The 23624-nt window shown below is 39.3% G+C and overlaps 1 protein-coding gene and 1 non-coding gene across 3 annotated transcripts; both read right to left on the bottom strand.

Annotated features, from left to right (window-relative positions):
* HMGCR (3-hydroxy-3-methylglutaryl-CoA reductase) lies at positions 1-23624 on the bottom strand. Of its 2 annotated transcripts, none has more exons than XM_058564421.1 (20): positions 23560-23624; positions 18125-18312; positions 17538-17649; positions 17165-17252; positions 15205-15289; positions 14184-14289; positions 9793-9899; positions 9566-9682; positions 8968-9128; positions 8599-8846; positions 8307-8485; positions 6963-7157; positions 6431-6589; positions 6125-6282; positions 5092-5197; positions 3130-3300; positions 2662-2802; positions 2417-2575; positions 1824-1978; positions 1-1457 (listed from the first exon to the last, which is right to left on the bottom strand). In XM_058564421.1, the coding sequence occupies exons 2-20, from the start codon at positions 18287-18289 to the stop codon at positions 1403-1405; spliced, it is 2667 nt and encodes an 888-aa protein (XP_058420404.1). In that variant the 5' UTR covers positions 18290-18312; positions 23560-23624; the 3' UTR covers positions 1-1402. The 2 variants fall into 2 exon arrangements, with proteins under 2 accessions (XP_058420404.1, XP_058420315.1); XM_058564332.1 differs by lacking the exon at positions 23560-23624 and adding an exon at positions 23132-23248.
* LOC131410592 (small nucleolar RNA SNORA25) lies at positions 7832-7958 on the bottom strand. Its single transcript, XR_009221350.1, has one exon. It is a non-coding gene; the product is annotated as a small nucleolar RNA SNORA25 (small nucleolar RNA).

Here is a 23624-nt window from a genome sequence, read left to right as displayed (position 1 = left end):
TGTAATACAAAATAAGGAGTTCTTTATTATTTATACAAAACTGGTACATGAAAAAAAATTAAGATTCAACAAGTCTGCTGACCCCCTGAGGAAGCTAAGAGCTTGTATGGGTCCATCAAAGAGCCCCATGTGAAGTTTCAGTCACCAACCTCCTGGCCACAGGAACAAGGCACACTCCTCCAGGGTCATTCACGTGGCGCCTTCACTGGCTCTGAAAGCTGACATTCCCTTTCATTAGGTTCAAAAAGCAAGCCAAGGTTTCCTGGATAACATTCAAGAACACTGTCTTCTCTGGCCCACACTTAGAGTGTGTTATCAGTCTACAAGCTGATCTTATTTACTTCTTGAACACTTTCAATAAACTCCTAGCATAAGCAGCTTTATTACAACATATACAGATTTGATACAGTTCTTTACAAAAAACTATCTAGACTTTTCAGCTAAACAAATTTAAGTATCTTTCAAGAAATTAAAATTGGCTTAGAGAAATGGTGTTTTTCTTTCAAACCTGTGTTTTCCACCCTCTGAGTTCTGAGAGAGGTCACAGACTTGTATGTTTTGATAAACACAGTCACCTTTGTCTAAGCAATATTAAGAGCTCTTGTATCTTTAATAAAGAGCACAAAACTCTGGTTCGTAAAGCCTTATGATGAAAGGTCTGTGATAGCCAATCTAGACAAATATTCATATTTAGACAAGAGGCCTCTCTCAACAAGCAGCCTGCAGAGAGAAATACAGTGATTTGTTTCCTGATAGAGAACTATTTAGCACTGCTTAGTACATTATTCTGTAGTTTGGGAATAAGAGTAATTCTTCCCTTGAAGAAAGCAGGTCCCCTTCTGAAGAATCATGTTGGCCACCCCAAAAGAAATCAAATTAGACCAGCACCAAATGAAGTATTAGTTTACAAAATATAAACTTAGCTCTTATTTCTTAAAGTTCTACAACCCAGACTTAATAAATTAACTATGAAATTAGGAGTTTTGTCAGCTACAGTATAATTTAAAAATCCATTTTCTATCCTGGGGGTGGGGGCACAATCTCACACTGATCACCATGAACTCCATGAATTTCACCAAAGGAAAACACTTTTCTCCAGCTTGTATTCTCTTTCAGAAGTGAGCTATAGATTATAACACCTGTGATGCTTTAAAGCATAATATCCGTGTTGACATCTTTCCAAAGAGCACTGCACATAAAGCACTAAACCTTTAGTTCTCAGATCTGAGGGACAGGAAAGGACCTCAGACCTTTCTGAAAGAGCCCAAAACCAAGCAGTCGTCTCACTGATCACGTCCATTCATTCTCAACAAGACAGCGCATTGAGCTTTTTAATTCACAGATTTTATGTTAGTCCTTTAGAACACAATGCCTGTGCTTCAGTTCAGAACTGTCAGGCTATTCAAGCTGCCTTCTTAGTGCAAGTTCCTTGGAGGTCTTGTAAATTTATCTTTGACCTATGGCAGAAAAAGACAATGGAAAGATATACAAAATGTCAGGAATGCAGAATTTTAAGTTGGGACTACTGTATCTGAGGAGTAGGTTTTTATACTGTATGTATATATATATATATATGTATATATATATTTATGCTGAGGAAGACTAGTCCTGAGCCAACATCTGTGCCAATCTTCCTCTATTTTGCATGTGGGTCCCTGCCACAGCATGGCTGACGAGTGGTATAGGTCCACGCCTGGGAATTAACCCCAGGAACCTGGGCCACCAAAGCGGAGCGTGCCAAACTTAACCACCAGGCGGGCTGGCCCCTATACTGTGTATTTTAAGTATAGGGAAAACACGCTAAATAAATCTTTACGTCTTACCTGTTGTGAATCATGTGACTTTTGACAAGATGTCCTGCTGCCAATGCTGCCATCAGGGACAATTCCCCAGCCATTACTGTCCCACACACAATTCTGGCCAGCTGCCGGGCATTTTCCCCAGGATTGTCTTTGCATGCTCCTTGAACACCCAGCATCTGCAGCCAGGGAGAGAGACAGCAGGACTCACCCTTGAAGTCATGGTAACAGCTTCCTACTCAACCAACTAAAATAAGGGCAACTTCAACAGCACTGGAACAGAACTGGTCTCCACTGGAAGTACCACGTTTCCAAGATCTGACAGCCAGTACTGACAATGCACACACAGAGGGAACGTAACGTCCACCACCTGGCGGGCAGTGCACCTACTCAGAGTAGATGAACACTCATTGTCTCTCTTAATCTGCTTTCTCAACTGACTAAGCATATGCCCGAACATGCTTACTTGGATACACTGGATTAGGCTGGTGGAAACAAAAGAATGAAAAGACCAGCTAAAACAGAGGTGAGCGATATGCAGTCAGGTAGAAACACAGAATTCCAGTTAGTCAGAACGAGGCTTACGGTCACTGGGCTCCATGCCTGATGCGTCATACCTGCAGACAGGCTTGCTGAGGGAGCAGGTTGGTCCCACCACCCACAGTTCCTATTTCTATAGATGGCATGGTGCAACTGATATACAAATCTTCATTTGTGGGACCACTTGCTTCCATTAAAGTAATACAGTTTGAACTACCAACATTCTGTGCTGCATCCTGAAAAAAATAAAAAGGAAAAAAATAAAATAAACTTCTCACTTAGAACAATAACAGAGAAGAGGAATGGAGGCAGGAGCCCTCACCTGTCCACAGGCGATGTAGATGGCGGTTACAATGTTTGCCGCATGGGCATTGTAGCCTCCGATGCTCCCAGCCATGGCAGAGCCCACTAGATTCTTATTAATGTTGACCTCAATCATAGCTTCTGTAGTAGTCTTTAACACCTATAAAACAGAGTTGTGCACCTTTTACATCTTCCCCAAGAAGATTCAGGGGTGTGTTACCCAGATCTACCTTTCTGTACCTCCAGAAAACAAGGGAATTTACATGTGGCCCCATTTCAGCGCTGTCCTCAATAAAAAGAGTATCAGTAAACTTTGCTCCTGTGACTGCCCCACACAGACAGACAGGCAGGATATGGTAAAACAGTCATCTTCAACATAAAACATACACCCATACATTAAACTTTACTTTCAATGTTAATAATCCTTTCCCCAATTTTTTAATCCAATTAAAAATTAACAAAATAAAATATTCATCCAATCACTCACTTCTCTGACAACCTTGGCTGGAATGACAGCTTCACAAACAACAGACTTTCCTCTTCCCTCTATCCAATTTATAGCAGCAGGTTTCTTGTCAGTACAATAGTTACCACTAACTGCTAGAATCTGCATTTCAGGGAAATATTCATGAAGTTTTGAAAGTGCTTTCTCTGTACCCTATTAACAACAACAAAAAATAATAATTACATTAAAATGCACAAAATTATTTACAGAGCAGAGGCTTTAATTATATCTAATAACACTAATACTTCTAAATACAATAACTATAATATTTCCAAATACACTAGCTATATTTCCAAGAAACTTGAGCACAGAAGTGCCAGCTGTTATTAACTATCACAGCGACTACTTTCTCAGTCAGATAGAGATTCCGTACATGTTTCTTCTTACATATGCAAATGAAGTTCTTTGCAGTCACTGATAAACAAGAAGTAGATGAGAATATCACAAAGTACTCAGAATACTTATATTCATGTCATTGGAGAGTGAGTACCCAATTCATGATCAGTGCGTAACAAACTCCCTCTTCTGGCTATTACACTGTCACCTAAAAGCCCAAGTTACCAAGCCTGTAAAGAGAAGTCAGGCATTAAAGTAAATCTTATTGTTAATGGAAAGCTGTTGGGATTTACACCACATAAAATGTAAACAAGGCTTCCAAGTAAGTGAAATTAATTCAATTAACAACTCATACCTCAATAACCCAAAACATACTTATTGGCAATTAAAAAAAATTTTTAATTATGGTATAAAATACACATAACACAGAATTTATTGTCTTAACCATTTTCAAGTGTACAGTTCAGTTGTGTTAAGTACATTCACGCTATTGTACAACCAATCTCCAGAACTCTTCACCCTGCAGAACTAAAACTCTACACCCATTAACAACGCCTCCCCATTTATCTTTCTCCTCAGCCCTGGCAACCACCTCCAACTTTCTGTCTCTATGAATTTAACTAATCTAGGTACCTCATAAGTGAGAATCATATAGTATTTGTCTTCTTGTGACCAGATTATTTCACTCAGCAAGTGAACTTCAAGGTTCATCCACATTTAGCATGTGTCAGAATTTCCTTTCTTTTTAGAAGGCTGAATAATATTCCATTGTATGTACACTCCACATTTTGTTTATCCACTCATCTGTCAATGAACACTTGGGTTGCTTCTACCTTTTGGCTATTGTGAATAAAGCTGCTATGAACATGGGTGTACAAGTATGTCTTTGAGACCCTGCTTTCAATTCTTTTGAGTATATACTCAGAAGAGGAACTTCTAGATCACAGTAATTCTATTTTTAATTTTTTGAGGAACCGCTATACCGTTTATTGGCAATTTTTAAAGCTTATGCATTTAGTCACTATCCTCTCTTTCTGAATAGTCCTTATAAACAGGTAAACCACAAAATAAATTTTGCTAGGCTGACTGACTTGAACATTTTACACTGGTGTCTGGCAAATAATAAATATCAGTAGAATAAAATGTAAGCCATACACAACCTTCTTATAAGGAGATAATTAAAATAAATGGACTATACACATGAACTCTGCCTCTTAAATACAAGTCTTGAAGTCTCTTGAAAAGGTCAGTTTCCAAGGTTTACAGGACAAAGTTTTGAAGCGCTAACCCCAAAACTCTTCCCAGTCCTTCTGAGCAGACCCAGAATATGCATAATGCCAAGTCTACATTAAATACACCAAATGCAAAGAACACCAATCAACAAACGCCTGATTTATATAACATGAATTACATGAATCAATATTTACTTTTCAATAAAAATCTTTCAATCAATTCATGCTTTGAGTAAGTAGTGTATGTACATGGTACAACATTCAGAAGTACAGGAGGGCATAAAGTATACAGCTAGTCTGCTCCCCCTCCTGTCACCAGGACACCCAGCTCCCCCCTCCTGCTACTGGGGGTTCTGTTATGTCTATCCATGCTCACCTTCGAAATCATGTTCATCCCCATGGCGTCACCAGACCTGGATTGGAAACGGATATAAAGGTTGCGTCCAGCCATACTCATATGAAGTTTCTGCAGACGTGCAAATCTATAAACAAAAGAACCAAAGATTTTTTATATTTTTTAAGAAGATGGAGGTTTTCTTAAAATCTACTTTAGTTAGTGCATTTTACACATACAAGAAAGCTCGTGGAGATTACTTACTAAATATATTTTCTTTTTGTTTTTTTTTTCCCTTTTTCTCCCCAAAACCCCAGTAGATAGTTGTATATCATAGTTGCACATCCTTCTAGTTGCTGTATGTGGGACGCGGCCTCAGCATGGCCAGACAAGCAGTGCGTCGGTGCATGCCCAGATCCAAACGCAGGCCGCCAGTAGCGGAGCGCGCGCACTTAACCACTAAGCCCCAGTGCCGGCCCCCTAAATATATTTTCTTCAACTAAACATTGTATTAGAATGCTATTTCAACTCTGTCTCATTTGTATATGCCACAAGAAGGGAGGGCTGCAGACAGTCATTTCATCATAGATAAACTTTAGAAGTCCAAATAAAAACAAGCATATAAGCTTGAATTATACTGGGGTTAGCATTTGTATTGATTATGCTCCTTTATAAATTTAATTTTCTCCATTCAAAGTAAATCTACTACACTAATACTTACTTCTATCCTACTTGCAAAATCTCTTCCTGACAGGGCAGTTCTAAGTCGAAACTCTTCTAGGGCAAAGTAACAGTCTAATCAAAGTGAGCCTTGTAAAACCAACACATAAACTTACTAGCTCACACTATTTTTTTCTAATTTACCTCTATGGAGGTATTCATTTGGATCAACATCCCCCTACCTCCCCAGCCAAGCATTAATATTACTCATTTTGAATGAATGCATTTAAAGTTGATATTTTGTTATGTCATCTTAAGCAGGCAATATGTTAACAGTTATGTTTAGCGATCATAGAAGATGGCATTGGTTATGAACTAAATGTGAATGCACAGACAAACCCACAAACACACAGACCTGCTGGTGCTGTCAAATGCCTCCTTTATCACTGTGAACCCCTCAGGCGTCTCGAGCCAGGCCTTCACTTCTGCTGAGTCACAAGCACGGGGAAGCCGCACCACTGGGCCACGAGTCATCCCATCCGCAAGGATTCGGCTGTTGGCACCTCCACCAAGCTACACAGAGTATGTTATAGAAGCATATGTTAATCCTGAAAACACTTCAGCTTGTCCCCAAAAGTGTCCTTGATTGTCACCAAATCTGTTCTCATCGCCTGGCCCAGAGTGTATCTTAAAATAGGCAAATACATAAATGCCAACTTACACCTATTGCTCTGCACCCTCTATTGGTGCTGGCCACAAGACAACCTTCTGTGGTTGCCATTGGAACCTGAAATTCTTTTCCATCCAAGCACAGAGGTCCTGCCACTCCAACAGGGATGGGCATATATCCAATAACGTTCTCACAACAAGCTCCCATCACCTAAAAGGTAAAGTCAGGCACCAAGTGAAAATCTATATTGCAAACACGCAGCCCTTGTCGTTACTAACTTTCTTCAAACTTAATCCCTTAGTATATTTTCAACAAAATTTTTTATTTACTCTTTAAAAATATTCAAAATACTAAAATGTTTCAGTAATGACTATAAACAACAAGAAAAATATTTTGAATTTCTAAGAACCTGTATCATAAGCAGAATACAAAATTACAGTAAAATGATTTAAAAAGGAAAATGTTTTATAAGACTATGTACATATAAAAAACCAGTCAAGAAAAAGACTAAAAAGCTAAAGACCAAAGCCACAAGACTAAAAAGCTACAAAGCAAACCTTCTCAAACCAAGAAAATAACATACCAAGGAGTAATTATAGTCCCTGTAAGGTAGATATTGGAGAGAAGAAGGCTCCGGAAGTTTTTTGGAAAGTAACTGTCGACGAATAGATACACCTCGTTCATGGGTTTCCATCAGAGTTTCCAATTTGTAAGCTGGGATATGCTTAGCATTGACCAGTTGGATGATTTCAGCATCACTAAGGAATTTTGCACCTTTCTAAAGAAATAAAAAAAAATGGGTGGGGGATTCAGGGAAGAAAATGACAGAGACTTAAGGGACTGCACTTCAGATGATTTATAATAAATAACCATTCAATACAAACAATGCTCTCAATAGAGCTAAAACACAAGTTATTTAATAGGAGAACCCAAAAGACTTTGGGGTTCTAAAGGAGAAGATTTGAGTAGAAATAAGAATATCAAAAGGAAAGCAAATTCTTTAAAAAATGTGAAAACTAAATAAATGTAAGATCAATACACTAAATTTTGCAAGTGAGGTTCATAGAGAAAAAAATATGTAATTAAGATTCTGATGCCCACTCTGTAAGTTTTACTAACCCTTGTACACAGCAAGACAGTTGAGATATCAGTCCCCATGTTAACAGGAAATGAGGGAAAGGACGATGGTAAAGAAAACCAAATATGACTCTACTATCACTCAAATGTACATAAATGAAGAATGAACCAGATCAGGCAGATACGGATGGAACTCACGCTAAAGCACGAGTGGGCTCACATGGTCACGTGAGTGGAACACCCTGTTCAAATCTCAGGAAGGAAAATAAGCTCCTCGTGATCATCAGCCTAACTTTATTATTTATTTATTTTTTAAACCCGAGAGACATTTTACTTACTTTCCCACATCACCCAGCATGGATATAAGTGGCTAAATCTTGTATCTCCTCAGGAGAACACAGCACTACTGAGTGACTATTACATCCTATGGAGAACTTCAATCTTTGTTCACAGTGTTAAGAGCTCCTGGTTTTAGTCCCACAAGCCCTCTTTGAAATGACCTACAAGCTTACTTTAAAAAAACAAACTCTCTTCTATCTTTGAATCTCATTTCTGTGTTAAACCGTTTTTAGGCTTCGACACACACATGAGAACACAGTAGTTGCTCGTCTCCATGATAAAGAGTAATAAAGTAGAAATAGCACTGACTCTTGAGTCAGGACATCTTGGACTCCTGCTCCCAGCTTTACTATTTTCTAGATGCATTACTCGGGGAAATACTTAAACCTCCTGGAGCATCGGCTTTCTCATTTCAAAAAGGGAGATAATTCCACCTGACTTCCTTCTTTTAACAAAAAACTTCCTTTTCTTAAGAAAGATGCCAAGCTTGAGTGTATTTTATTTTCCTCACCTCCACATTCTCAAGTATCTGCAGACATTCTTCGTTAGGCCGGGGCTCCGTGGGAAGTTCAACTTCAGGTTCCTGTGTCTCCAGTTCCAGTGAAGCATCCAGTGAGGAGGAGTTACCAACCACAAACGTAGCTCTGTTTGAAGTGTCCGTTTCTGCCACTACGGGTTTTATAACCTCAACTGTTAACAGATCAAAAGAAATCTCACAACACTGAACCTAAGTTTTAAAATGGACTCAACTTCTTCACAAATTAGCACTGTAAGAATGAGAAATGAACAGAATAAGAAATCACCTTTTCTTTCTCTGTTTATCCTTGTCTCTTCCTCCGCTGCATGGAATTTCTGGTTCTTTCTGACCAATATAGGTTCACGTCTACAACAATCATCTGGGACTTTCTTTTGGGTCACTACAGGAGATGTGATAGGGTTTTTTAATGAGAGTGTAGATTCTGTCTCTGCTTTTTCAAAGAAGATGTACTTGACAGCCAGAAGGAGAGCTAAACTTAGGGTAATAACTTGTTCAATATCCATGCTGATCATTCTAAATAAAAGAAAGCAAATTAAAATGTTATTACTTGGAGATATAAAAAGCACAACCTAAACCTTTAGTAGCAGAGAGTGCTATGATTAATATACAACAAAGTAGATCTCAGACAACTTACTTAGAGAGATAAAATTGCCAGAGGGAAACACTTGGTTCAATTCTCTTGGACACATTTTCATCCAATCCTAAAGAAACCTTAGAATTTTCTGCTGTACTGTTTTGAGGAGAAGGATCAGCTATCCAGCGACTGTGAGCATGAACAAGAACCAAGCCTAGAGACTGAAATAAAATTTTAAAAATTATATATCCTCTGCATATCAACGGAACCTAAACTTCTCATCCTTAGCAACTAGATAACCAGACACCATCTTCCATGGCCTCCCCTTACCACGGAAAGAAAGCCCCAGGCTTGCTTGCTACATGCCTAACTAAAGTAGTGGCCCCACTGAATCACTGAAAACATTCCAAAAAACAGGTTTCCAAAGAAAGATAAAGTAGAGGAACTCGAAAAATATGTTTAGGGGAGAGAGACTAATAAAAACCAGGAGCCTCAAAGAAATGAGAAACAAGTGAAGAAAAAAACGGAAGAGGAACAACAGCAAAAGAGCCAAAAATGGTAGAAAGATAAAAGGAAGGAGCAGAAAAAACAAAATTAAAAAGCAGAATATGACATGGAAACTGAAGATATCGAAGAGAGAAGAAAACTATGTAATTACCATAATCATCTTAACCCTCTGAGTAACAGGATTTGGTTTATTTTCTTCTTCTTCTAAAACTCGAGCAAAATGGCTGAGCTGCCAAATTGGACGACCCTCACGGCTTTCCCGAGAAAGCTACAAAGTAAGTCAGTGTGACATTAGAAGGTATTGATTTTATTTAGGTGAACAGATATAATCAGAAATATTACTCTTCTGCTAATGCCATAAGAATGAACTGCTCTTACCTCTAAAACCAAGGACACACAAGCTGGGAAGAAAGTCATGAACACAAAGTAGTTGGCAAGAACAGACATGCAGCCAAAGCAGCACATAATTTCAAGTTGACGCACTCCTGGTTAGAGAAAAATTAAATATATAATTAGTAAAGTATGTGTATTTTTGATGCTGCATACATCACAAGAACTCTTCCTATAGGTAGACAAATACATGAAAATGTTAGTATATTTAGCTCTTGGCCATCTACTGGAAAAAGAATTAGGAACTCAGAGGTGATGCCAAGACTGAGAACATGGCAGGAATAACTCCCTCAAGGGCAGAGGCCTCATCTTCTCCCATGTCCCCAACATCACAATGCCAAGTGTGATGGTTGTGTTTAATACACACTTGATAATCCTCTTTTATGAAACGACAGTAGTCATGCATCACACAACAATGTTTTGGTCAACGATGGACCACATATATGATGGTGGTCCCATAAGATTAGTACCATACAGCCTAGGCGTGTAGTAGGCTGTACCATCTAGGTTTGTGTAACTACACTCTATGATGTTCACATAATGACAAAATCGCCTAACACATTTCTCAGAACGGATCCCTGTCATTAAGCGACGTGTGACTGACTGTACCATCTTGAAACAAGGATATCAAGGACAGGCTACTCTCATGAAGCAACCCCTACAGTTATACCACCTGAACCAAGCCCACCTGTTACCACAAATGCAATTCACCCGCGGACCAAGGACTTTGTTATAAAAGTAAAATGTACTGCCAGTTATACCACTCCTACGATATCGGTATCATAAAAATATTTTATGTGTACTACTGAACTCTAACTTCAATGTAACCTCTATGGTGTCTACTGATGTTCTTACAATTTTGGTTCATTTCACTGATCTGTTTGAAAAATGATGTAATGCAAAAAGGCAACTCAAGATTCAAAATTAACCAACGTTCCACTACAAAATGTTTAAGGTATCATTTGGTAATCTTCTTAAATAGAAGGTAAGAGAACTACAGAGCTGGAAGACCTTAGATTACCAAATCCTACTCCCTCGCTTTACAAATAAACTTAATATAAGACATATTTCCAATGTCACTCATATTAAATATAAAAATACTTTGTTTTTTTGTTTTGAGTATGAGGAACTCAACCAAAGTGATGACAATGGAGATGAGAGGGGAATTATGACTATAAAGTTAATTAGAAGCCAATTTTCATTTCAAAGAACAGAGTGGGAGATTGGGGATACTCTGGGTTTTTTTTTTTTTGAGGAGATCAGCCCTGAGCTAACATCTGCCAATCCTCCTCTTTTTTTGCTGAGAAGACTGGCCCTGGGCTAACATCCGTGCCCATCTTCCTCCACTTTATATGGGACGCCACCATGGCATGGCTTGCCAAGCAGCGCATCAGTGCGCACCTGGGATCCGAACTGGCTAACCCCGGGCTGCCGCAGCAGAGTGCACGCACTTAACCGCTTGCGCCACTGGACCCGCCCCGGGGATACTCTGGTTTTAATCCAAAGGAATGCTGCTTTTCTTATACTATTTCCAAATAACACGACTGTGTAAACCTCTAACAAAATGCTCATTCCCCAAACGTCCACAACGACCAACCAAATCACGTAACGCAACCAAGTTGCATTAAAAAAGGAAAGAATTTGACTAGTGTCCTGGAATTTGTCAGGATAAAATTTAAACTACAGTACTGGGAAGAAAAGAAAACAACCTCTAGGAAAACAACCAAGAGAAAACTGGTAATTGCTTTGACTCTTACCCTGGTAGAGGGAGGGACACACAAAAAATACCAATTATGCAAGTCTTCAAAATCATTTTCACAATTCATTAAAGTACTGATGCATAGTCGATTATCAGAAGTTAAGTTAGGAAGGCTTGGTATCCATCCCTCTTTTTTTTTATTTTTTAATTTTTTTTATTTTTTTGTGAAGAAGGTCAGCCCTGAGCTAACATCCATGCCAGTCCTCCTCTTTTCGCTGAGGAAGATCGGCCCTGAGCTAACATCTATTGCCAATCCTCCTCTTTTTTCCCTTTTTCTCCCCAAAGCCCCAGTAGATAGTTTTATGTGGTAGCTGCACATCCTGCTAGTTGCTGTATGTGGAACACTGCCTCAGCATGGCCGGCCAAGCGGTGAGTCGGTGTGCGTCCAGACCCGAATCCTGGGCCATCAGTAGCCGAGTGCTTGAGCACTTAACCGCTAAGCCACGGGGCCGGCCCCTATTTTTTAATTTTTTATTTTTTTACCTTGTGACCCCCTTCAAGGCAAAATGCTTTGAAGTATAAATTAAAAATGAGTCCCTTTTCCTATAAAAACTGCTAACTAGAACAAAAAAAACCTCAATCTTATATTTTATTTTCTAAATTATAATAGATCATTTGACCAAAATAATAGAAAACATACACCGTATTTTTTAAAATTCTGTAGCAATTACTCTCAAACGTGGATTCAAGAGAATACAAAATTACAATAACAGTGGCATTATGAACAACCTACATTTTAAATAGTAGCCAACATAATCTTCTCAAACTTGAGACCATGGAAACCATTACTGACCAATGCATTTACGACATGGCTATCTACTATTTGCCTCTGTACAACACAACTCTTGTTGTTGCCGTACGTTCTGCAGGCATTCTTCCTTACTCTGTCCCAAAATAGTCTCTCCGTGCCACTCTGCTACTACACAAAGAGACAGTACCAGTCCATACACTTTCAAAAGTTAAGACTTTTTTCTTTTTTTACTGGCTTTCCAAAGGGTTACTTCCTAGTTGATATGTGTTAAATCTGTCCTTTTTTCCTACCCTAAACCCAATCCCTAATTATATCATTTCTGTATAGCTGTAAATGCCTCCTAGCTGGCTTCTCCAACCACAAATCTAATCCCTTCCTTTGTCCATTTCTCTGACCTATCATAACAAAACTCATCGCCCTACTTTCCACATCAGTTTCAAATGAAGGATCCTTGGTTTCATGGCCTACTACCTGTGGGCTAATTCCTAGCTAATCCTCTCATCTTCTTATATACTCTCTTGCTTGAATAAATTCACATAGGTATGTCTTCACCTGATCAAAACATTCTTCTCGATTCTGGTGGGGGTTACACGATTACATCTTTGTCAAAACTCAAAATTATACCCAAAAAGAGTAGGTGTTAAGGAATGTACATTTTAAAAAATAATTTTAAAAAATATCTTCTTTGCTACATAAAACCTTTGTTGAATGACAGATTAAATAACTGAATAATTGATTTACCCTCAGAAAGTTAAAAGAAACATTATTATTTTGTGTGTGTGTGAGTAAGACCAGCCCTGAGCTAACATCCGATGCCAATCCTCCTCTTTTTTTGCTGAGGAAGATTAGCCCTGGGCTAACATCCGTACCCATCTTCCTCTACTTTATATGGGACGCCGCCACAGCATGGCTCGACAAGTGGTGCGTTGGTGCACGCCCCGGATCCAAACCTGCGAACCCCAGGCTGCCGAAGTGGAGCGCGCGCACTAGACCGCTGTGCCACCGGGCCAGCCCACAAGAAAAATTATATATTCAGTATACTACCTAGTGAAGACACCTCAACTAATAATGACAACCAACTACCCTCTTAACAGTTAGATAATTTACTTCTGAAAGATGAAGCCCCTCACTGAGGGCAATAAGGCACCAGGAAATACACTAGAACAGTGGTTAACTAAGTGTGGCCTTCATGACAAAGCCATAAAACCTAGTCCTAAGGATTAGGAGGCCTTGACAACAGCATGATCTATTCATTCTGGCAAATTTCCATGCCAGGCCATAATTTTTGTCCCTTATTATGGAGTTCTATGTTTGCTATTTAACATCTAATTCTCTACGATCCAATTAAAGATGAAGAAACCTATATGTTGAGGCTAATGCTGTACTTGCTAAAATGTACTACGTACTGTCTGATTAAAGCTTCCAACCACCCCAACTTAGATCTGTCCAACTCCTGACTCGTGCACTGTCTCCTACATGACAATTAAAACACAAGGAACCAAGTCGGTCATTTAGTCTAGGCCACAGCAGGGGCTGGAAGGTGCTTTCCAGATGAGCCTTGTAATACAATCTCGGTTAAAAAACAAACAAGAAAACAAACTAAAACACCACAAAGTCATCAAAAGAGTGCAGCAGAGAAAGAGAGGTCAGCAAGAGTGAAAAATAAATTGCTAGCTTGCTCCTAAGTGTTCACTGCAGCAGACAGACGTAAGATCAGATACACCCACACACTCATACAAGAAAAATTCTTCAGAGTAATGTCAGACTTTTAAAAGTCAGAATCTAAGAATAACCAACGCAATCTAAGATGTTCTTTTTTCTGTTTGTCTACAAACTTATTTTAAAATATATTAAAAAGTGCTTACAAACCTGACATGGTACCAACTCCAATCACAAGACATTCTACAAGAGCATCGAGGGTGAATGTGGGACCTAAAACTGCCATTCCACGAGCAATATTTTCCCTCACTTCATCCTAAAACACAGACCATAATCAATGAGGATAAGGTACAAAATAACTTTTTAAAATGTTAGAGAGCATCCTAGGGCTTGTACTAAAATCTGATTTACTATGCAAAGAATAAAATACACAATGTGATAAGACTAACAGGCATTCCAGGTGCCAAGTATGCTAGCAATACAGAGGATTAAAAAAAAAAAATATATACAGTGGCCTGCTTTCCCTTTCCACTGAATGAGATATTTCTTGAGAAGATTCCTTTGAGGTGGTACATTTTCTGTCATTAAAGTCCCACATAATTAAATCCTACATTTTATATTTTGGCTACCAATGACAGACGTTCTTAGTTGCAAATTTTTCGAGACCACGTTAGCATTATGAAACCAAAACCATATCCTTGTCAACATGCTCAAATGATCATAAATATCTATCAAATACATAATCAGGGCAGAAGTACATGGTATTTTATACTCAGATACTCTGATGTAAGATTGTTAAAAATGGGCAGTTCTTTAAAGTGACTAATGAACACCAAGATAAACTTTAGATGGGAAATGATCTGGTGTTAATTCAAGGGGCTTAGAAATAAATCTACCCTGAGACTCTCTTCCATTAGAGCCTATCCTGTTCTCTGACTTGTTTCACCAGGAAGATACTCTTATTTATCCAAAAGTCACATTACCTTAATATCTGAAACCTTCAAAAAGGAAAATGAGAAGACTCCAAATTCCAGAAGCTATGGAATTATAACAGAGTTGTTGGATGAAGGGGACAGTTCCTAGGGCACCAGTCTTAGGAAGTGACAAGTCAAAATTGAGGGCAATTCCTGAAACTTGGACTATGAAGAAACTCTATTAATCCTTCCTATTAATGTAAACAAACTGAAAAAAGGAATACTACTAACATTCATGTCTTATAAATAATACTTACCTGCGAGTTGGAACTGAGGGCAAACTTTGCAAGTGCACTCGCTCTGGAAAGGTCAATCAAAAGCAGGAAAAAGGGCAAAGCTTCACTGGGAAAAAAAAAACAAGATGATCCAGGACATTTAACAGAGGAAAAAATATGGCTTAAAAAATCTTTTCTAAGGGCTGGCCCTGTGGCGTAGCGGTTAAGTGCACGTGCTCCGCTGCTGGCGGCAGGGGTTTGGATCCCAGGCGTGCACCGATGCACTGCTTGTCAGGCCATGCTGTGACAGCGTCCCATATAAACTGGAGGAAGATGGACACAGATGTTAACCCAGGGCCAGTCTTCCTCAGCAAAAAGAGGAGGATTGGCATGGATGTTAGTTCAGGGCTGATCTTCCTCACCCCAAAAAAAAAAAAAAAAAAAAAAATCTTTTCTAAAATAAAACATTCCCCCTCATACATGGCATGATCCTCTAGTACATTTACCTTTTTGGACCAAAAGGTAGAATGTTAAACATGTAAATATATTTACAAAGACACATAATTTTGATAATTTCACAGCAAAATATCACCCTTAGTAAAAAATGTCTCCTTGAATTAGTGTACAGGGAAAAAGCGGAATATATATAATTTTTTTTCATTAATCACTACTTGTGGAAGGATAAACTAAACAACCTTTCTGGAGAATAAATTGGCAATAATAGCACTCAAAAGTCCTAAAAACTTACACGGCCACTGTCTTACTGCTAGGAATGGATCCTAAGAGAATGATTATGAATATGAATAAAAATTTAGCTAAAAGACATTCATCACAGTGTTGTTATTAATGGAGGAAATTAAATAACCTAAGAATCCAATCCTAGAAAATTAAATAAACTACAACAGGGACGGCCCCATGGCTTAGCGGTTAAGTGCGCGCACTCTGCTACTGGTGGCCCGGGTTCGGATCCCAGGCGCGCACCGACACACCGCTTCTCCGGCCATGCTGAGGCCGCGTCCCACACACAGCAACTAGAAGGATGTGCAGCTATGACATACAACTATCTACTGGGGCTTTGGGGGGAAAAAATAAATAAATAAAATCTTTAAAAAAAATAAATAAATAAACTACAACATATTGATACAGGGGAATACTAGACAATCATTACAAATAATTTAGTTTAACATTAAGGACACGCAAAGATGTTGAAAAACTATTACTAGGCATAAAGAAGTTATAAAGCAGTATACAGTAGTCCCTTCTTATCTGTGGGGAGACATTCCAAGACCCCCAGTGGAAACCTGAAAACGAGGATACTACTGAACCCTGTATATACTATGTTTTCTCCTGTATACACATACCTATGATAAATTAGGCATAGTGCGAGATTAACAACAACTTCTCTTTGGCATGTCCAAATCGCCAGCATCACTACTCTTGCACTTTGGGGCCACTGTTAAGTAAAATCAAGGTGACTTGAACACAAGCACGGCCATACCGTGACAGCTGATTTGATAACCCAGACGGCTAGTAAGTGACTGACGGGCAGGTAGCACGTACGGCATGGATATACTGGACAAAGGGATAATTCAAATCCTGAGCAGGATGGAGCAAAAGGTGAGAGATTTTTATCACGCTACTCAGAATGGCCCACAACCTAAAACTTATGAATTGTTTATTTCCGGAATTTTTTATTTGAATATTTTCAGACTGCAGTTGACCACGGGTAACTGAAACTGTGGAAAGTGAAACTGCAAATAAGGGGACACTACTGTGTACAGTATGATCGCAGATGTTTTCTGTAAGTATAAAATAAGTGGGAAAGGATATAGACCAAAATGTTAACCAGCAATAAAATTAGCTAAACAATTACATAAACATTTTCCCCATATTTTCTAAAAACATTTGAAAATTTATATATTACAACACTTTATAACATGGAGAAGAAAAGTTCTTAACAATATACTTTGAAAAAAAGCATATTCAAGCTTTAAATACTTACTTCAAGCCTGTCAATTCTTTATCTAAGAAATGAATGACAACTGTACTGAATACGAAACTTGAGAAAATTGTGAAGAGGCCAGCAATACCTAAAATGACAGAATTCAACAAACTGAAAAACATGTCCCTTGTTACACAAGTAACAACACACAGTCCCACACAATATTCTGAGAAATAATATTATTTTCTCCAGATTATTAAGTCTCGAATATCAGAGTATCTAACTCCTAATAACAAGGACATTACTGAATGTATGCAGCATACTTTAAGGGATACATACATTTTCATAACATGATTTGAACAAACAGGTGTATTTCCACAGCAAATCAAAAGTTTGGTAGCACACAAAGAAGTTAGATGTATAAAATGATTACCCAAAATATATTTTGATCCAAGTTGACGTAAATTCTGGAACTGGAAATAAATATACAGGATTGCTATGCATCGTGTTATTGTCAGAATTATAATGTCACTGCTCAAAACATCCTATTGGGAGAGACAGACAAAAAAAAAACCCCAATAGCTTTAGCTTTTAAAATAAGCAATCAAAAATAATAATTTTTATTTTGTACACATCATTAGTTTACATATTATCATGATAATATGAATATGGGCACAAAACAAGTCAAATAAAAATATTAAATAAGCAAATCAAAAATTAAATGCAATTTTTAAACAATCTGCTCATTGGTTAAGCCAATCATCTTTCACTGTTAGTCACTTATAAAAGCTATATTTCTCAAGTAAAGCTAACTACACTCATTTGTGTAGAAAAGATAAAAGAAAAGTATTTCCAGTGTATTTCCATACTATATAACTAAATGGAAATTTGAGGTAAGTTCATGAATACTAAAAGATTTTACTTATAACTCTTTTTGATTATATGGTCTCTGAAAGGAGGCATTCTTTAGAAACTGAAAATGTAATTTACTGCAGTCAATATCAAATTAATTTCACAAACCTCTTCAAACTTTGGACACTCATAATTCCAACCACAGATCTTACTGTTACCAGTAAACATGTTCATGGACATCATACAGATGGTCAGTGTCACTGTCCCCACTATGACTTCCCAGGGATGGGAGGCCACAAAGAGGCCATGCATTCGGAAGAGTCTTGACAACATTGTAGCTACAGAATCCTTGGATCCTGCAAGGAACATAAAGTAGGAACACTTAGTATACAACTCATTTTACTTTTTTTTTTTAAGATTTTATTTATTTATTTTTCCCCCCAAAGCCCCAGCAGATAGTTGTATGTCATAGCTGCACATCCTTCTAGTTGCTGTATGTGGGACGCGGCCTCAGCATGGCCGGAGAAGCGGTGCGTCGGTGCACGCCCGGGAGCCGAACCCGGGCCGCCAGCAGCGGAGCGCGTGCACTTAACCGCTAAGCCACCGGGCCGGCCCCAACTCATTTTACTTTTAGGAAAAGATCTTAAGGAAAAGTGTTATGTAAACCCTGCTTTCTATGCACAGTGTCTTGTACATATGAATAATACTATTTGACAGTGTTCCTTATAATTCTGGAAAATAATTATATATATATATATATATATATATATATATTTGTGTGTGTGTGTGTGTGTGTGTGTGTGTGTGAGAGAGAGGAAGATCAGCCCTGAGCTAACATCCATGCTAATCCTCCTCTTTTTGCTGAGGAAGACTGGCTCTGACCTAACATCTATTGCCAATCCTCCTCCTTTTTTTCCCCAAAGCCCCAGTAGATAGTTGTATGTCATAGTTGCACATCCTTCTAGTTGCTGTATGTGGGACGCGGCCTCAGCATGGCCGGAGAAGCGGTGCGTCAGTGCGCGCCTGGGATCCAAACCCAGGCCGCCAGTAGCGGAGCGCATGCACTTAACCGCTAAGCCACGGGGCAGACCCAATAATTATAAATTTAAAATAAGAGGACTCTGTTATTACTTCTTTACTTCACAACACTTAAATCCTCTATTATACACTAGCAACCAACATAAAAGCAGCTATTTCTTACAAGTATGAACTCAAGCATTTAAGATCAAACCAAATAAGTATCTCAGCCAAGGAGGAGAGCAAAAAGGCAGAAAACAAAAGTGAGAAACGACTATTCACATTTATTTTCTAATTACCCTGATATAAAATGCATATAAGCACCCTCTTCATTCTCCACATTCTGGTTACACAAAAGGTAAATACCAAAGAATCCACTCGTAGAGCATCCTCCTATAAATCATGATCTCAGTCTATAAAGCTTCTCGAGGGCAGGGGCCCACCATACTTTTCCATTCCATCCAACATATGACATAACATCACTAGCCAACTGACGTTAAATAAATCTTACCAATATTGTGTCACCAAAGAAAAGTCTTTTCCAGCTAATCAAACTTTTACAGCTAATCAAAATGCTAGCACAGGGGCCGGCCTGTGGCGGCGTAGCGTTTAAGTGTGCATGCTCCACTGCTGGTGGCCCAGGTTCGGTTCCCGGGGGCGCACTGATGCACCGCTTGTCAGGCTGTGCTGTGGCGCCGTCCCATATAAAGTGGAGGAAGATGGGCATGGATGTTAGCCCAGGGCCAGTCTTCCTCAGCAAAAAGAGGGGGATTGGCATGGATGTTAGCTCAGGGCTGAGCTTCCTCACAAAAAGAAAAAAAAAAAAAAATGCTAGCACAGTATTGGAAGAAGAGGGCAGCTGGCTAAAGTAGATGTCTACAGCATTCAAAAATTCTCAACAGATCACAGAGGTAATTTTGATCTAATGACTACCATGACTAAACTTCCCCACGTTAGCTGGCTAAATAACAACAACAATTTTGATATTCTGATTTTTTAAAAACCTCATATAGTCATTGGTCTCTAATATAGGAACTTGCAAGCCTTACTTAACTAAAAGTAATGCTTATGATAAAGCATATTAACTACCCATAAAAATCAATTAAAATTAAGATTTAAAAAGTAAGCCCACTGACACACTAGCAAGAACTCAAATGAATCTCACATTTATAGTAATAACTAAGAAATCCATTTACTGAAGACAGAAAATAAAAAGGCAACAAATTAAGGAAGAGAAAACATTAATCTATGTAAAGGATTAGGGGAAAGAAAGTAAGTGTAGCTTTCAGGAAACAAAGCAATTACTGAGTGTCATCTCGCACTGCATCACTGTTGTCTACGTTTCAACCATACCAGGCCAGCAGCTAGATATGTGGTTTTCAAACTGCAGGTCACAACCCTTCACTGGATCAATTAGATCAAAAAATCAATTTTGTGAGTCAGAACAAACATTTTTTAATAAAATAAAATAGATTTAAAAAAAGCTGTGGGTAAAGACATGTAGTATGGGTAGGTATTATGTCTTGAAACTTTGTTTCCTGACACGATACATATATGAGTATGTGTACTGGCTTCCAACATAACATGCATTTCTTACTGTGGGTCTCAGTTTAAAAGGCTGGCAGTCACTAAGATATATAAATGTGGCATGCATCTGCTTGTGCTTATTCAGGCCTTTTCAACGTTCCTCCCCGTGTCTTATTCCTCACTCTACCCTCCAGCACCTTGTACTCATATACAGCAGTTGCTAAACAAATACCTGCTTAATGAAAAATAAATTCTTAAACCACAGTAGCACACATTTTACTGAAACATCTTGAAACAGACCTAAAGATGATTTTTTTTTTTTAAGTCTGCTAGATATCGATAACTCCTCTCCTCTAGCCACCCCCCCACCCTCCCCCCAGCATTCAGGGAACATGTTAAAGCCAGATGGGTGGGGAAGGAGGATACATTTTATCTACTATCCTGGAAAATGAACAACAATAACAAAAATACTTTCTACTAAATTCGCAGGGACTCGGACTTAAAGTATTGAAGAGTATTAATCGTATCTTAGATTTGACCCCTATTTCATCACAACCAAAAGCCTCATAAGAGGCTAGATTTTCATGATGGTTTTCTATCACAAAACTTCCTTCTTACATTTAAAAACAAAAAATAAAACCCTACAAACTGGTCTAAAGGATCAACTAGCACCAATGTTCCAGAAAACGAATTAACTAAAAACACGTTTCAAAACTGGATCAAAATGATTTCTAACACTCTCTCCTGAAAACACCCCTCAACTTAGATTATTCCCTATCAAGTCAACGTATTCTTCACTATTGAAAAGCTAATTCAGTTGAAATAAAATCTGTGCTGCTAGCAGCAACGCACCCCAATCTGATCACAAATCAATTTAGCATTATTAACCCATAATTATATATTAGGCACATTATGTCTTCCCTCAAAAAGATTCATGGTGGTATTGTCAATTCTGCAACCTTTCTTTCCTAGATGTAGTCATCTTTGCAACAGTCAGCAAAAGAATTACACAGGATCCTGTGAACCATCCCTGAACACAGAGAACCTCACCTATTTGGAAATACAAATGAGTAACCAAATGTACAAAGGTGTGTCAAAAGTAACCATAATCATACACAATCTCATTCCTCATGAGCACCCTCTTCATTTCCCTGTGATTATGCAAGGCATTTAAATGCCATAGAATCCAATCTTCCACCTTCATCAGCAACTGCAAGTGGCACTAGCAGGCTACAGGACAGCTCATGCAAAGTCAATAGACAGTATTTATGCCATGCTGCAATAAAAATAAATTTTACTTTAAAAAATCAAGTTCAATAGGCAATGTATGCCTTGCTTATTTAGACTGAAGTCTGCTGCAAACATTTCACAGAGCCTTCAAAACAATGGATAATTTAAATTCAAAGGAATCCTCAAACTCTAATCCAATATAATATGCTACAGAAACCACCTACCATGGCCAACTGCAGAAAAGGATGCTTTGGCATCCTACTCTAATTCTTTCCTCCCACTCAGCACTCCTCCTGAGTACACATTCCAGTATCTGATTATACACCGTCTTACACTGTTCTCAAATTAATTGCCGAATAGTTTTGTCTCTTTGAAGGCAAGAACAAAGTCTTTAACTGAGTCATTTTTAATCCCAACAAGATGTAGCATTCTGCTGCTCAACCTAGTACCCTAGGGGGAAAAAAAAAATTCTTGCACTGAAATCAGGAAACCTGGATTCCTCACCCAATTCTATTACATGCTACCTGTTTGTAGGTCACATCTCTCTTTATATACTTAGGAAGCCAGATCTCCAAAGTTCTTTAACAAAGACAAGACTAAGTGGAACCATATGAAACTGCTATTTTTGTAGATAAAAAAAGCTGAATTTCAAATATCAGCAATTTCATATGGGTCAATCTGAATAGACACTGATATAGATGTGGTTATAGAAACTGGACCACACGAGAATAAAAAGAGAGTGTGCACATGCACGCACACACTTCATCTTGAAATGCTCATGCCACACACACAACAGTTTCCATATGCTAACGCTGTAATCTTTGCACACTTTTTTAATCTTCATGTTACTAATTTCCATTTGTCCTTACTGCCAAATTTACCATAAATTCTGGAAAGACAGTACAACAAAGCAGGCCCGCAAAATCCAGTCTATCCCCAAAGCACACTCCAGGCCTTTGCCAGATTACCTCTAAGTCATAGAACGTCTTTAATTGCATGGAGAGGAAAATAAATTCACAAGCAAACAAAAAATACACTCTCTACATTGTGAGATGCTGACATTATGCACGATCATTTAGCATGGCCCAGAAACAAATGTTTCCTACGACTTTTCAGGACCAAGTCTAAGAAAGCATGTCCTCAAGCCCTGAAATATTCCAAGCGACCATTTAAGACAGAGTACATCGGCTTCCTTCTCCCGCAGAAATTATTCTATTTTTGAACCGCCAAGGTACGTTTTTCCTAACCATAACTAAATAATCCCGAAAAACCTACAAGGTTTGGACTAAGAGACATCAGCACCAAGGAGACTACGCCCCTTGCAAAAAAAAAAAGGAAAAGCAGCAGCAGCACCCTCAAGTCCTTGGGCGAGTCCCTACACCGCGCTCCGCATCCTCTCACCCCGTCTCTCCCGGAAATAAGCGGACACGTCTATGCAGATGCAACCAGCGGCTCCGGGCTGGTCAGCAGCATTCACGGAGCTCGCCCCGTCCCTCGGAAGAGAGTGCTGACCACCAGCAGCGCCCCGGCGCGGACGCCGGCGCCCGGCGGACCTCCGCGCGTCCTCCCCGCGGCTGCGGGCCGGGCCGCCTCCGAGCCCCCAGCCCTTCTGGACCCGAGGGGCCTCCGAGGTCACCCTGGCCGGCACCCTCCCGCCCCCACGACCTCCTCCGGACGGGGCCGGCAAGCGCGGCGACCCCGCGGTCCCCAAGAGGCCGGCCCGCCGCCCGCCCGGCCCCGCCACGCTCAAGGACGTCCCCGGCAGTCCCGCGCCCCGCCGCCGCGCCAGGGCCGGGGGCTCGAGAGCCGCCCCCCGCCGCCTGCCTCACCTCCGGTCTCACTAGAGGCCACCGAGGCAGGGCGCCGGCGCTCCAGCCGTCTCCACTCGACGGAG

The sequence above is a fragment of the Diceros bicornis genome, chromosome 1 (assembly GCF_020826845.1).
Source record: "Diceros bicornis minor isolate mBicDic1 chromosome 1, mDicBic1.mat.cur, whole genome shotgun sequence".
Taxonomy (NCBI): domain Eukaryota; kingdom Metazoa; phylum Chordata; class Mammalia; order Perissodactyla; family Rhinocerotidae; genus Diceros; species Diceros bicornis.
The sequence above is the reverse complement of the archived record's forward strand: the minus strand, read 5'-3'. Positions and strand labels throughout refer to the sequence as shown.